The following is a 13726-nucleotide window of genomic DNA, read 5'->3' as shown; positions in this document are numbered from 1 at the left end:
TAATCCATGATGACATTTTACAAGTTCATGGTTAGCTTTTATTCTTGTATATTTTGTTATGCCTGTTGTTAACTACATTTCCAAAAGTTTATGCTCAAGAAAAACTATTTATTTTAAATTTATCTAAAGAAGTATTTGCAGAAAGAGAGCTACATACAATCTCAAAATAAGCATGAAACACATTTTATTTTTTAAATCAGAACACAGGAATTCCTTTATAAAATATTCAGTGTCTCTCTCCTACCTGTTATTAAAATTAGTGCAGTAAGAAAGATTTCTACAGCCCAGCTGACAAGGTTCTCGTACATCTGCTAAACAGGTCAACATGGAAACTTCTACTGCATTATACTCACAAAAGCGATCAAATTCTTGCCAGCTCTGTGAATTGCCCCAGCTGGTGCTATAAAGTTTAGTGCAGAGCTCTCTGAAAAAAAATAGATGAAGAAAATAAAATTAAAAGAACAGCAGTCATTCAGATATAACAGAGCCTTTCATTTGTTTATTGGTCACAACAGCCTACGCTCATTGTAGAAGATTATGCTAGCACCCACGAAGTCTGCAAGAGTATCCAAATGCTGTGCTCAAAGCAAATAACCCAGTTTCATTGTTTTCCAGTTTTGCCTAAGAATGCTAGCAAATCTTTAAGCTAGTAAGACTGAAATAATTCGGAATATTAAAGTGCAATATCCAATAAAAATGTAGTATCTGGAAATCTGAACTAATTACTTTGAGGTGAAAACTATCACAGCTAATTTTACTTGTAATAAATCTAGGTTGACATAATAATGGATGACTTCAAATCACACCTTCTCCTGCAGAAATGATTGACAAGCAAAATACATTTCTTCTTTTTCCTTGATGTTGGAAATAGGTGTACTCTTTGTGGCTTGGGTTTGAGATGCTTCCTGGTGCCAGCAATACCCAAGCCACTTTCCTCAGAGCAGTATCCTACAAAATACAACTGTTCCCACACCTTCCATCTCAACTGGAGGTATGGAACTTCACCGTACTATTAAAATCTATTGCATATTAAAACCATGAAAGAACTCATTTAAAGAACTCATTGTCAAAGTAAGCAATTAAAAGGTATTATATCAGCTGCCCTATGCTATGTTGTTCTAAGGACTCTACTACTAAACTCATTGTAAGATTCTGTCGCATTCAGGATCTGTTGTTTTGTTACTGGAAACTTTGACACAAAAGGAAACAACAGCTCAAAAATAAGTGTTTGGAACTTATTTTGAGATATTGATGCATTTTAAATGCAACAATGCTCTACTTTTAAAGTGGATAGACAGCCACTCTAAACTAAAAATGCTCCAATTACAGTTATTTGCAAGCATGCAACAATTGGCGGATTTTGTTTTTTTTAATATTGGAATGGTTTGTTCCATTATTTAATTGTTAAATAACCTAAGTTATTTTTTATTAACAAATACCTGAATAGCATCTAGTAAGGAATACTGCTAAGGTTTTAACATGCAGCAACCCAGTACTTCAGTTTGTGCAGTTTACTGTCCCTTTTGCTCTATTTAGCCAGTTAAGGCCTCTTCATCATGTTGCAATATTATGCCCACAAGAAATGTACAGGTTTCATCAACTTGGTGCGTCTGCTATAAGCCATTGCTAAAAGTGAGAAAAGTGTGATTCCTCTTATGGAACAGTATTTTTTGAGATACAAACTAAGTATTGATCAGAATGTGACATCCAGCTGATTACCTAAACCTGTATTTGTTCTAAGAATACACAGAACACTTTATTTGATGTACATAGAAGGGTTCAGGCAAAGGCCAGATATGAGACAACTTCTGAACCATTTTCACAATTGTAAATGAGGGTAGAGAGATACTGACCTACATGTGGAAGAATTTGCTTTAGAACAGCAATGGAGCTTAGCTCCATCAAGGCCTGTGGAAGGTGGAGGGTGCACAGTGACTCCTGGGTGAACAGATCTTGAACTCTCAAGAAAACATTGCCAAAGTGGGTCCTGAGGGAGAGGCATTGTTTTACAGCCTTCTATAAGTCCATCAACAATTTCAAGCTCTGTTTTCATTGACATTAGAATTCTTTTACAAGCAGTCTGACACACATAGTCTTCTGCTCTATCACAGCAATACAAACCTGTTAAAAAAATAAAGATAACTTTGTTTCTTTTAAATGCAAACAGAATCAACTCTGGGAAAAAAAAAATGCCACCAATATGTAGAATTAAAAAAATAAATACAAATCAATAATGCACCTAAAAACAAAAGTTATCATTATAGAAATTAATATAACTACAATTACAATATAGAAATACATTAATACAATTTACACAATATACTTATACAATAACATTTTACATAAAAATTGCAAAAATTGTCAAACATTTTCAGTATTTATTAAAAATTTCAGTAAAGAAGGGTCTTTTATACTTACTGTCTGTAGGATTTCTCATTGGATATGACTGTGTATAGTTGTTCACACAGTGTATAAGCTGAGGGCTAACAGATGCACAGTAATTTTCAACTGCTTTAATTTGTGAAGGACCTGGAGAAGAGTCTGTCCGAAAAATTGCTTGACAATATTCCCGACAGTTCGTATGATGACCTGCATAACTACAACAGACTGACCCCACTGGGAGAAAAGAAAAATTAAAAATAATTTTTAAAAAAATCAGCAACAGAAAATCAATGGGTTCCTACATAGAGAAATGAAGAAATTATCAAGTCTGTACCACACACAATGATGCTCAAGGTATTACTGTGAAAAACATGAAGAAATTTTTCTATGGTCTATTAAAATAATCTGTCTAGAGAAGGACTAGGAATATTTGTAACCAGCCAAATTACATTTGTTTCTTTGGCTGGAAAAGAAAAGTCCCTAAAGCTGTTTTGAAATCAAGTTTTAAGACACCAGCAAGCTAGCTGAATTTTATCTTCAGCCGTTTTGTCCTTATTTAAGGTAACCAGATGTCCTATAATTGAATTATTAGACAAACATTAATAGTAAACAAATAAATATGAGAGTAGTATCTTAAAAGTCATTCAAAAGAAGACAGATGCTATCATGATTCACATTTGATACTTTCACTACAATTCATTCTGAGACACTGATTTCATTTTATATAGACATCAGGCAACAAAACACTTGCATGGTGAAAGATTCCATCTATGCATTTGTTACTTAACACTGATCAAATGAACAAAACAAAAGGAAAAACTAGCTTCTAAGGAGTCATCAGAATAGGACAGAAAAAAACAAATATAGATACACAAATTAAAAACTGATATAAATTATATGAACTGCCACTTATCACTTGAGCAAGAAAATTCATGCAGGTGGTTTATCCTTCTATGGAACTGAATCCATGTGATTTGTGCCTATGTACACCTACGGAATTTACCTACATTTTAGAAAAATAAGGATAGAACGATATAAAAGAAAAACAAAAAAGACCAACTATTCATTACATACTTACTTTCATTTCTGTTAATACAACTAAAGAGAGCATTCTGAAATCAAAACAAAAACAGCGTTATAAGCCAGAAAACTGCAAATAAATACTTAAGTATCCAGTAATTTCTTATACTGAGCTAATAAATCCATCTTTGTTATTATTTGTTCCTATTAGATTGGATTAAAACTAAACCACTATAGATAAATTAAAAGATCAGGGTCATCAGAGTTCCACATGTACTCATAATAAAACAGATAAATATTCAAGAAAATAAATAGGAAGACTTTCCTGGACTGATTTAGAAACAGCATGCTATAATAGGATGTCCCATCATTTTTTTTTCTAATAAAATAATTTTAAAGATTCTACGGAAAAAAGAACTCTGCACAGATGCACACATCCAAGCAGAAAATCTCAACTAACTCAACACTACACCTTAAAAGCTAAAGCATAAACTTCCTCAAACTGCTGCCAAAAAGGCACAGTTGGAGGATATATAACATGCTAAATGGCAGAAGAAGAGAAACATATACACCCTGCTGTTTTGTTTCAGAGGACTCTAATCCGCAAAAAAATAATGGAATAGTTTGGGTTAGAAAGGACCTTCAAAGATCATCTAGTCCAACTCCCCTGCATTGAGCAGGGACATCTTCAACTACATCAGGTTGCTCAGAGCTCTGTCCAGCCTGGCCTTCAATGTTTCCAGGGATGGGGTGTTTACCACCTCTGTTGGCAACCTGTTCCAGTATTTCACCATCCTTATTATAAAACATTTCTTCCTCATGTCCAGCCTGAATCGCCCCTCCTTTAGTTTAAAACCACTACCCCTTGTCCTGTTGCAACAGGCCCTGCTAAAAGTCTGTCCCAATCTTTCTTAGAGGTCCCCTGGAAGTACTGAAAGGCCACAATAAGGTCTCCCCACAGCCTTGCCTTCTCCAGGCTGAACAACCTCAAGTGTCTCAGTCTGTCCTCATACCAGAGGTGTTCCAACCCTCTGATAATTTTGGTGCCCTCCTCTAGACCCTCTCCAACAGGTCCATGTCTTTCTTTCCTGTACTGAGGGCTCCAGAGCTGGATGCAGTACTCCAGGTGGGGTCCCACCAGAGCAGAGGAATGGGGCAGAATCACCTTCCTCATGACTACTGAACTCTTGCCCAAAACAACCACAGGCTTCCCCACACTGAAAAAACACATATCTTCTTAAAAAATAGGTATTGCACAGAAGTTTTCCAGAACTCTGTGAAAAGATGAAGTCATGAGGTTGAAATTGCAAAATGTAGTTGCCAAGTATCAAAGACTTGAAAATATGATTGTGAAAAAGAAGAGAAATTTGAACCCCCTCCATACCTGACTTCTACTACTCATTAAGCACATGTATTCTACTAAAGAAATTGAGAATTCTACAATCCCACTTTGCATTTTTAATTTTTTTTTCCTCATGCAAGTTTTGTCAGTACCCAAGTAAAAACATGATTATTTTAAAAAATATTATTTTTCTATAGCTGTCTTCATCCTCTTTTCTTTTGTTTAAGAATAAGCACTTCAGAACACAGATTGGTTCCCTATGTATGAATTAGCATTCAAACTAGTCTGCATTCCTGCATAGACAGTCCTGATGAAAATATGAAGATCCAAAAGAATGATTTACCATACCAAAACATGGAAAACTCACACTTTAACTTAGATTTGAAAAGAATTAAGCCTTGATATTTCAGGTTGTATCATGCCATCAGTGATTTTATTTCATGCTGTATTTTAAATCACAAGTTCCAATTTGCCAATTATTCCTTATGCCATGTAAACCACAGTGCCACAATCCTGTTTTCTACAGTCTCACAATTATATCATCTTTTGGATAATATATTTTTGGATAGTCAAATATGTTAATAGTTAAATGCAACATTTTAAAGAGGACAGTCCCCATACTGTAGGGAGCAGTGCCACTTTATTTACAGTCAGAAATTAATTTAAACCATGGGTAAACCACGGCAGATATGGCACTCCTAAAATGACCTTAAAAGAATAAAGACAAATCTAACTTGAAAATTTAAGTTGGTTTTCCATGAACACCAGCTACTTATAATTTTAGTCATCATGAATAAAAGCATGGGTCTATTGAGAACACTTCATATAAAAATTCAAAAGTCTGCCTTATACAAAATAACACCCAAAACCTCACAAAGTAACAACTCAGACATTTTATTTTCACGCTTCTAATATCCTCTACCAAATTGTAGATATTTTCTCCCAATAGCACAGACACTGCATAATTTCTCTGAGACTGAGAATGAATTTGGAGCAACACTCCGCGGCAGCCCATTTTGACCTGACCCACTTCAGATTTTCCCCTTTACTGCCCACAAAGCAAATCCTGTCACCCATTCATCTATGTAACACAGATGAAGGACAAGAGAACTCAGGGAAACAGAACATGTAGAGAGAATCACCATCCTACATCTCTAAAGAACTGATTTATACTGCTGCCTAAAGGCCCATGTCATATTTACAGCATCATACATTCTGTCTCTGCCAGAATGCTACCAGAAAGTTACCAGAAAGTCACTGTTTCAATGGGGCCATCTGGTTTCTCTGGGACCTTCCATGTACGAAAAAAGAAACAACTATCAGACAGGAATTGTCATAGACAACATCACTTTGACCCAAAACTTACTGTCCTCAGAAGGTGCTCAAATTAGACTTCTCCATGCCCACCCTGTATCAAGCACTGGCATACAAGCCAGCCAGGTAGAAAGCAACGCTGTAACTTTATTAGTTAATGCACTGAGACAGTAGAGATTCATGAAAAGGCTGAAGTCTGTCCTGGACATACCAAAGTACTTGGCCATGCTTAAGAATCATGACATAAACTCAGTTAAAAATTGTCATGTTATTTAGAAGTTGAATGTTACAAAAAAGTAACTCGAGTGTTACAAAAGGAGTTCAGGGATAGCTGTGTCATTGGTCCTGTTAGCTCAGATTGCAGCTTGTAACTACACACAAACCGGAGAAGAATGTTGAGAAGATTATGGTGTCTACCAATATTCTGCCTCTAAGCAGGGCTCAAGTTGAGACAAAATTATCTTCTTATAGCAATTTTATACACCGATTTTACACAAGCAGGATGTCCTAACCAGATAATAACTCTTCTTCTTTCTGTACTTTGAAACTATAGTTCCACAGACTGCTGAATCACTGTAATAATGCTCATATTTTTCTTAAGATGAGGTGGTCTTCTCTTTTCCATCTTGTTTTCAACTCTCCTCTCCCTGTTCCCAGCTGTATAGTCTTGTGTGTGCCTTTACACCAGCTCTGGCACTAATCATCATCTCATGACCTGATTTTTCTCAGTGATCCTGTTGAAAACTCCTTTTTCTCACCTCCTAGGAATTTAAATCAGTGATTTCAACAGGTATAATACTACGTTGAGTAGAGTAGAGTAGAGTAGAGTAGAGTAGAGTAGAGTAGAGTAGAGTAGAGTAGAGTAGAATAGAATAGAATAGAATAGAATAGAATAGAATAGAATAGAATAGAATAGAATAGAATAGAATAGTCTTTTAGATGTCATCTTTTAGAAGGAGCTGCCAGATGCAGGGTAAGGTAAGTAGTATATTTGTATGGCTACCAGTGGGAGGGAATGTGTGTGGAGAATGGGAGGTGCACGAAGGAACAGGAAGAGCTTCAACTACACTGAGTTCTTAAAGCAACCCACCCTATTTCACGAAACTGGTGTGCCTGTAGTGCTAACTTGGGTGCTGACTTTACTCTTTGTGCAGGTCTGGGTAATTGTTCAGTTTCCCAGAAAGTACAGGTACACATGTGGGGAGTGTAGCTATACAGACATAAGAGAATCTTTAAGGAAAACAAAAAGTAGTGTGTAGTCACCTGCTTGTAAATAAAGCTGATAACAGCGTTAGACAGTTAGTCTGATTTGAATTACTAACCATAACTTCATTACAGAACGCAGTGTTAATGTCCATCTCTAGCAAATCAGCACTCATATTTAAGGAATTATCAGCTTTTCTGCTCACTCGAGCTTCCTTCTGAATCTGCTAGCTAACTCTCAGAAGAGAAAGAGAAAACAAAGCTAAAGATAAAACAGATACGTAGGTAAGGAAAAACAAAACAAAACCCACAAAAAAAAAAAAAAGAGCAGAAAAGGATATTCTTTTTAAAGGAACAACTAAGCCATCAAAATCTGTGAAAATAAGTATAAAAAGGTACAACGGTTTAGACACACAGTTTGATATTCCATTTTTGATTTGTATATAAAGAGAACAAAGATGGCAACATTGAAATGTATAAAACAGAAACATAATTATTTTACTTGTACATTAATCCCTTCTTTCAGACTTTTTTTTAAAACCAAATGTTGCTGAAACTGGCAATTAAAGCCAGTGAGACTGTAAGCGAAGGAATGGAAAGTGGTAGGCAGATACACACAGCAGAACCATGTATGCCTTAAAGAAAACAGTCTCGAAGATCTTTTGGTGTTATGGAAACTGAAAAAAGCAACTGAAGTTTATCCAGCAGAGAACATTGTCCAGTCTTCCTCACCAGAATCTCCCTGAAGAAAGATTGTAGCCAGTACTGCAGGACCTAACTGGTTTCGCTCTTTTTGGAGCTCATCAGCTGCAGGTAACGGCTCAAAAACCAAAATGCATGCACACAAACACAAACAGAACAGAACATTTTGCTAAAGGAAGAAGTCTTCTGCATTTTGAGGTAGGGTTTTATGTTGTAAGTGCATTTTTTCTAAATGGCTGCTTCTTGTGTCTTGAGTGAAAAGTGACAGCAAAGCGGTTCTTTCACACCAGAAATTAAGAGTATTTTGCTAAAAACCAAAGATTATTTTCCTCTCTAAAAATTATCATGGTATCTGTATTTTGCTAACTCTGGCAGAAAAATAAGTTTAGTACTCTTATCTTGGGCAACTTAATGATGTTAAATATTCAAATATAGATCCTATCCAATTAAGGCCATCTTAATTTAGAAGTATTACAAATACACTAGGAAACAAAATGCTTTGCTCTGAGAACAGCAATGAAAGTCCTGTTAATCTCTCCTTGACTTAATTGAATCTTTGAATTTATCAAGAGAAGATAAAGTCAGAAGGCAACATACTGAGGTTTAGTGGAGTCAGCTGAAGTTTCAAATGATGTTGCACATCTGTTAACTTTAAATTAACAAATAAAGCCAAGATTTTCCTCAATTACATAAACCAGTAAAGAAGTGAGAACACTTGTACAGTGAGGTAGAACAAAAATAACTGAAACTTAAATTTTGGGAAGATCACTGAGTATTCTATCAACCTTCTTTGAACAGTAGAAAATAGAGACAAAAAGCACCAGAAAGTAAGATGACAATAATAGTATCTGCAATGTGTAGTAGATGGTCAGAGACCACCCCGAATTCATTAAGTAGTACTTACAGAGGCTACACACAGCCCTATGCCTTAGCAGTTCATTAAAACTGTCCTGGAACCTTTTAGTGAATGTTGTTCTAAACAGCTCCTTGAGTTATAATCTATTGTCTCTGTGTTATCTGCACAAACTATTAGACAAGAACTAAAATTTGCTGCCTGCATTTTTCAGAAAGGTCAATTAGTAGCCAGCATTCATTAAACCTCTGTGTAAAGCAGGACTGTATGACCCTAGAAAATAAAGCCAATAGTGTAGCACAGTGAATACTTTTCTGAATCCCTATTACAGCACGTGAAACTGCAGGCGCTGTATTTGAAGATTCTGCATTTAAAAACTGTAAGAAAGCACAGTCACATTAAAATAAACACTGCTCAAACCTGTGAGAGCAAAAATACCTTTAAACAGCCCAGGGACATCAAAAGCATGTACTAACGTGTGTCAAAAATAGTTTTAAGAGCAGAAGCTAAATAATTGTCAACATTTCCAATTATATTTTGACTGCACGGCAGATGTTAATGGCACTCAGCTGCTGCAAAGATCTCATTATGCCAATTAACTAGAGAAGTCTGAATGTCTTATTTAGTACACATGAAATAAGAAATCGACTTCTTAATGTGCAAAGACGTGAACTCACAGTATGCAGTGTAGAGACTCAAGAACTGCAATCTAATGGCAATTTTAGTACTACCCTTTCCTTGCACAGAAGAAAGAAAAGTGACCTTAAATACAATAAAGCTTTTGCAGCTTATTTCAAGCTTTAGAAACTGTTTTCAGACACTCCTCCAAACATGTAGTCCATGCAGTCTTTTCAAGAAATGAACCTCAACTTTACACAAAACTTTTATCAGAAAATCCCAAATACAATCCTTACAGTTTCCATTTCATTCTTATTCCTTTGACTATTACCTACCTTCTTTTTAGAGGAAGGTGAACAGGATAGCAGAAAGCTGGAAGAAGTAATGACAGATAAGAGTTGAGATGCATAGAACTAGAGAAAAAATGAAGATGGCAAAATGAGTATCTGAGAAGCAGAAGCTGGGGAAAAGAACTGCCAGAATAAACACTCAAAAGAAGGCAAATAAAGTACATTTCAGTAACACTAAAAATACTCAGCAAGTTGTGTTAATTTTTTTCATTTCTGTATGCAGTGCCACTTGAAAATAAATATGCTTAATATGACTCACAATCTTCAATGCACTGTTCAAAAATGAATAGTTTATTACAACATTATTTATTTCTAAAATGTGTAAAATCTCCAAATTATAAGAATCACAAGCTTCATAAGTATTTACAGTAAAAGTAATCCAACAGATCAGCAGAAAAAGCACCTTCAATTAATCCTGTGAAGAGCTGTCATATCAATGCTGTTGTGATTCTGCTACTATATAACCTAAGACTCCACTTTGCAAACTACCTCCCTGCTTGGAGTTCAGGTTTTTAATCACTGCTCTGAACCCTATGTCCTACCCTTGAAGACTTACCTCATTCTTCATGCTTCAGTGGGAAGCTGAAGGGTAACTCATGAAGTTGCTTCCCTAATCTCAAAGGATTACAGAGGAGTACTATGCACAGTTTAGCCAATTACTGTAAGAAGCTTGTGGAAATCCTCTGGGAAATCCTTATGTGAGTATGTAAGTAAGCTATGAAAGTTGGTAAGCTATGAGAGTGTTCACAAAAAGAGAATTCAGCTAGTTTTTACTTACATGTCACGGACTTACATATTCAATGACTCAATAACAGACAGACTAGAGAGCTGATGAACAAGCACTATGATCTATATTACACACTAATTCTCAAATTGGATCCCCATTTTTAGTGAATGAAGTAAAAATTCTTAAACACAAAGGCAAACACAGTGTGTATGACATCACATTTATGTGATTCACAGGGTGTTTCTGATCATATGTAATCTCTTTTGTTTTTAACTAGCCACTCCGTTCAGTTTCGTCCCCAGCAAATCCAACTGAGTACCAAGCACGTTACCAGTCACAGAAGCTACTTACGGACTACAGAGGGAGCAAGACACAGTCACCAACACAACAAGATTTTTATTTATTTTATTTTTTTTAAATAGAAAGAATGACTAGGGTGTGAAGAGTGCAGGTTTCTCTCCAGAAGTATTTTTTTTTAATCTCCTATCTTAGGCAAAAGTCCCTTGAATTTTATATAACCAATGGGCCTCTTGAGAGCATTGGAAGTACTATTTCTTATCAGTACCTGTAAGCCTAGATGTACAGGAAAAAACATTGTCATACAGAATTCTGTAAAAACTGAAGATCTACCACATCAGATACTTAATTTCCATCCCTAACACAGTATCAGTATCTACTACTCTTAGTGCTCATTAAAAAAGTTCTCCTTCCTTTTTGACCAACCAGAAAACTGATTCCTTCTTCCATCATTCATCTCCCTCCTTCAGTGTTGCACAGATAGAGTTAAGGTACAATAACAGCAAGATCATTCTTGAATAAGACTCAGGGACCCACTTTACGAAATTCCAGATAAAAACTGGAAAAATAAGAACTAAGAAAAGTAAATAAGATGACTATCACCATTTTGTAGTCATTCTTTAATCTCTTACCTTTCCTCTCTTGTTCTCCTTCAACCCATATTGGCCCACCTCCTACAGCAATGCAGAAATCCAGAAAAAAAGAAGGAAACAGACCAGCATAACAGAGGAGAAGTTTACAGATGTTGACAGTATAGCATATCATAGCATGAGAGTAGACAGAATGACTTAAAGTGAAAATCCATTTTTAAGAGAACACGCTATGGTAACTTCAACAGTGAAGAGTCTAAGGAAAATGCTCTGTAGATTATTTAGATAAAAGGATCATAGGGGAAAAAAATAATGTTTCCCAGAAAACATAGGAAACCTGCTACAGTGCTGCCCAAATCAGGAGAATTGTCCAATATCCTTAACTTTTGATTATGAGCAGGATTTATGCAGGACTACCTAATTCAAGGCAGGAGGAAAAAAGATGAAAGGGAGGCGAAAGAATATGGCTTTTAATTAAGAAACAGATTAAAGGAAAGAAGTCCTAACAGAATACCATTTCTATAAGATGTGTTAAAAAGAATATAGGCAGATTTCTGAAAATATCTTGATGATTAATTTTAAGAGCAGAACAGTAAAAATAATTGCAAGCATTCATAGTTTCACTGATGGTACAAAAAATTTCATTTGAAATTATTTACATTAGGATAAGATACTTAGAAGTTATTATTTCCTGAGTTTATTTCTTCAGCTGGTTCTCCCACTATAGAAGCTGAAATGTCTCTGACAGAATGAATGCTTACAATGAATGCCAACTTTCACCGGAACTCCTATGAAACAAACTTGCTTGGAATCCATGTTCCCATTTTGAAAATTGCATCTTTTTAATTCAAATTAAGGTATATGCAAATCTAAAACAAAACAAGCCGTTTTTACAGAACATGACTGTACTTAAAAAAAAAAAAAACAACCAAACTGTAGAGAGCTAATTTACATTTGGATGAAAATAAGCATATCCAGAAATGCAGTTATAAGAAGACTGGACCTTCTCTCTTCTACAAGATATTTTTAGGGCATTTATAAAACAGTTGATTTTTAATAAGATACATCCAGACATGTATACACATACCTCATACTCCTTCCTGCAGACCTTTAAAACATCATTCTTTGCAGAAGCCTGCAAGACAGAGAAATTTGTTTCTGCCTTTATATTAATTGTGATAACCATGGATTCACAACCTATTTAAATGTTCCTTTAAAGAATCCATGTAAAGCTTTAAGAAAAAAAAAAAAAAAAGAAACAAAGCAGAATCCATGACTGTCAGTAATACATTTAACTAAAAACCAAAACCTTGTATTTCTGCACCAAGTTAGCTAATACTGGAAGCACACAAAGCAACTTTATTTTTGTGAAAGGTTTGCAACATAGACCAGAATACAGAAAACATTCAGGAAAGGGAAGAACTTGAGCATAAAAATGTCCCCATTTTGCATGCTCAGCACCATTTTACGTGCTTCTTTCCCTTCTCCTCCCTCTTGTACACACAGTCCTACAGTTCCTATTGTCAAACTGAGTAGTAGAAATTCTCCATTAAAAACTGCAGGTCAGTTTTTACTGTAGAGTACCTTTTGCTACTTTTTCAGATGACAGATATTCAAAATTATTGTTACTACTAACATTAGTTATTTCTCCCTCCAATAATTTAAAATACCAGAGTAAAGTCTGACCTTGGACCTATCATATCACATCAAAATGCCTCCCAAACCCCCTCAAGTTTCAAGAATCAAAATTAAAATCCAAATATTTCCCATTATCCCTAACATTTCACAAGTATCTATTAAATGAAAACAATATGAAACCTATCAACAGGAGTCAGCTTAAGTACAGAATATAGGCAAGATTATAGCAGAGTCTGCTATCAAACCAAACAGCATCTGAATCGGAGAATAATGAGAAATTATATAACCATCATAAGATAAAATTAAGATAATTTTATAGAACACTGCAATAAATGGAAGTGTTTTTATCAGGTCTTGAAAATACTTAGGATAAGTTTGAAAACTTTGATAAGGAATACATTTGTAAAAAGATAGATGTATCTTCTTGTCAGAAGGTCAGAAGCACCATTTGTTTACTCAGTCCTCATCTCTTTTCCACACTACTCACATTTGTGTACTCACTGCTCATCTCTTGTCAAGTAGTTCAAACTATATGCTTTTTTTTAGGTTGCCTTTTTTTTTTTTTTTTTGCATGACAACAATTTCCAGTAGGTTGCTGGTCCAAGATTAAGATTACACAGGTAACGTGCAAGATACTACAGTGAATATTACGTACATCTGTTTTCCAGAACTGAGTTACAAGGATGATGA

The 13726-nt window shown here is 35.3% G+C and overlaps 1 protein-coding gene across 1 annotated transcript in view; it reads right to left on the bottom strand.

Moving 5' to 3' along the window:
• RECK (reversion inducing cysteine rich protein with kazal motifs) overlaps positions 1 to 13726 on the bottom strand; it is a gene marked incomplete at its 5' end in the record, with an annotated part of 61533 nt that overhangs the window by 23467 nt on the left and 24340 nt on the right. Inside the window, 5 exons of the mRNA XM_080340062.1 lie at positions 245 to 424; positions 1854 to 2121; positions 2419 to 2616; positions 3461 to 3494; positions 12486 to 12533. Coding sequence (XP_080196188.1) covers positions 245 to 424; positions 1854 to 2121; positions 2419 to 2616; positions 3461 to 3494; positions 12486 to 12533 — 728 coding nt within the window. The remainder of the gene's footprint in view (positions 1 to 244; positions 425 to 1853; positions 2122 to 2418; positions 2617 to 3460; positions 3495 to 12485; positions 12534 to 13726) is intronic.

Source organism: Nesoenas mayeri, assembly GCF_963082525.1.
Source record: "Nesoenas mayeri genome assembly, chromosome: 2".
NCBI classification, from domain to species: domain Eukaryota; kingdom Metazoa; phylum Chordata; class Aves; order Columbiformes; family Columbidae; genus Nesoenas; species Nesoenas mayeri.
The sequence above is the reverse complement of the archived record's forward strand: the minus strand, read 5'-3'. Positions and strand labels throughout refer to the sequence as shown.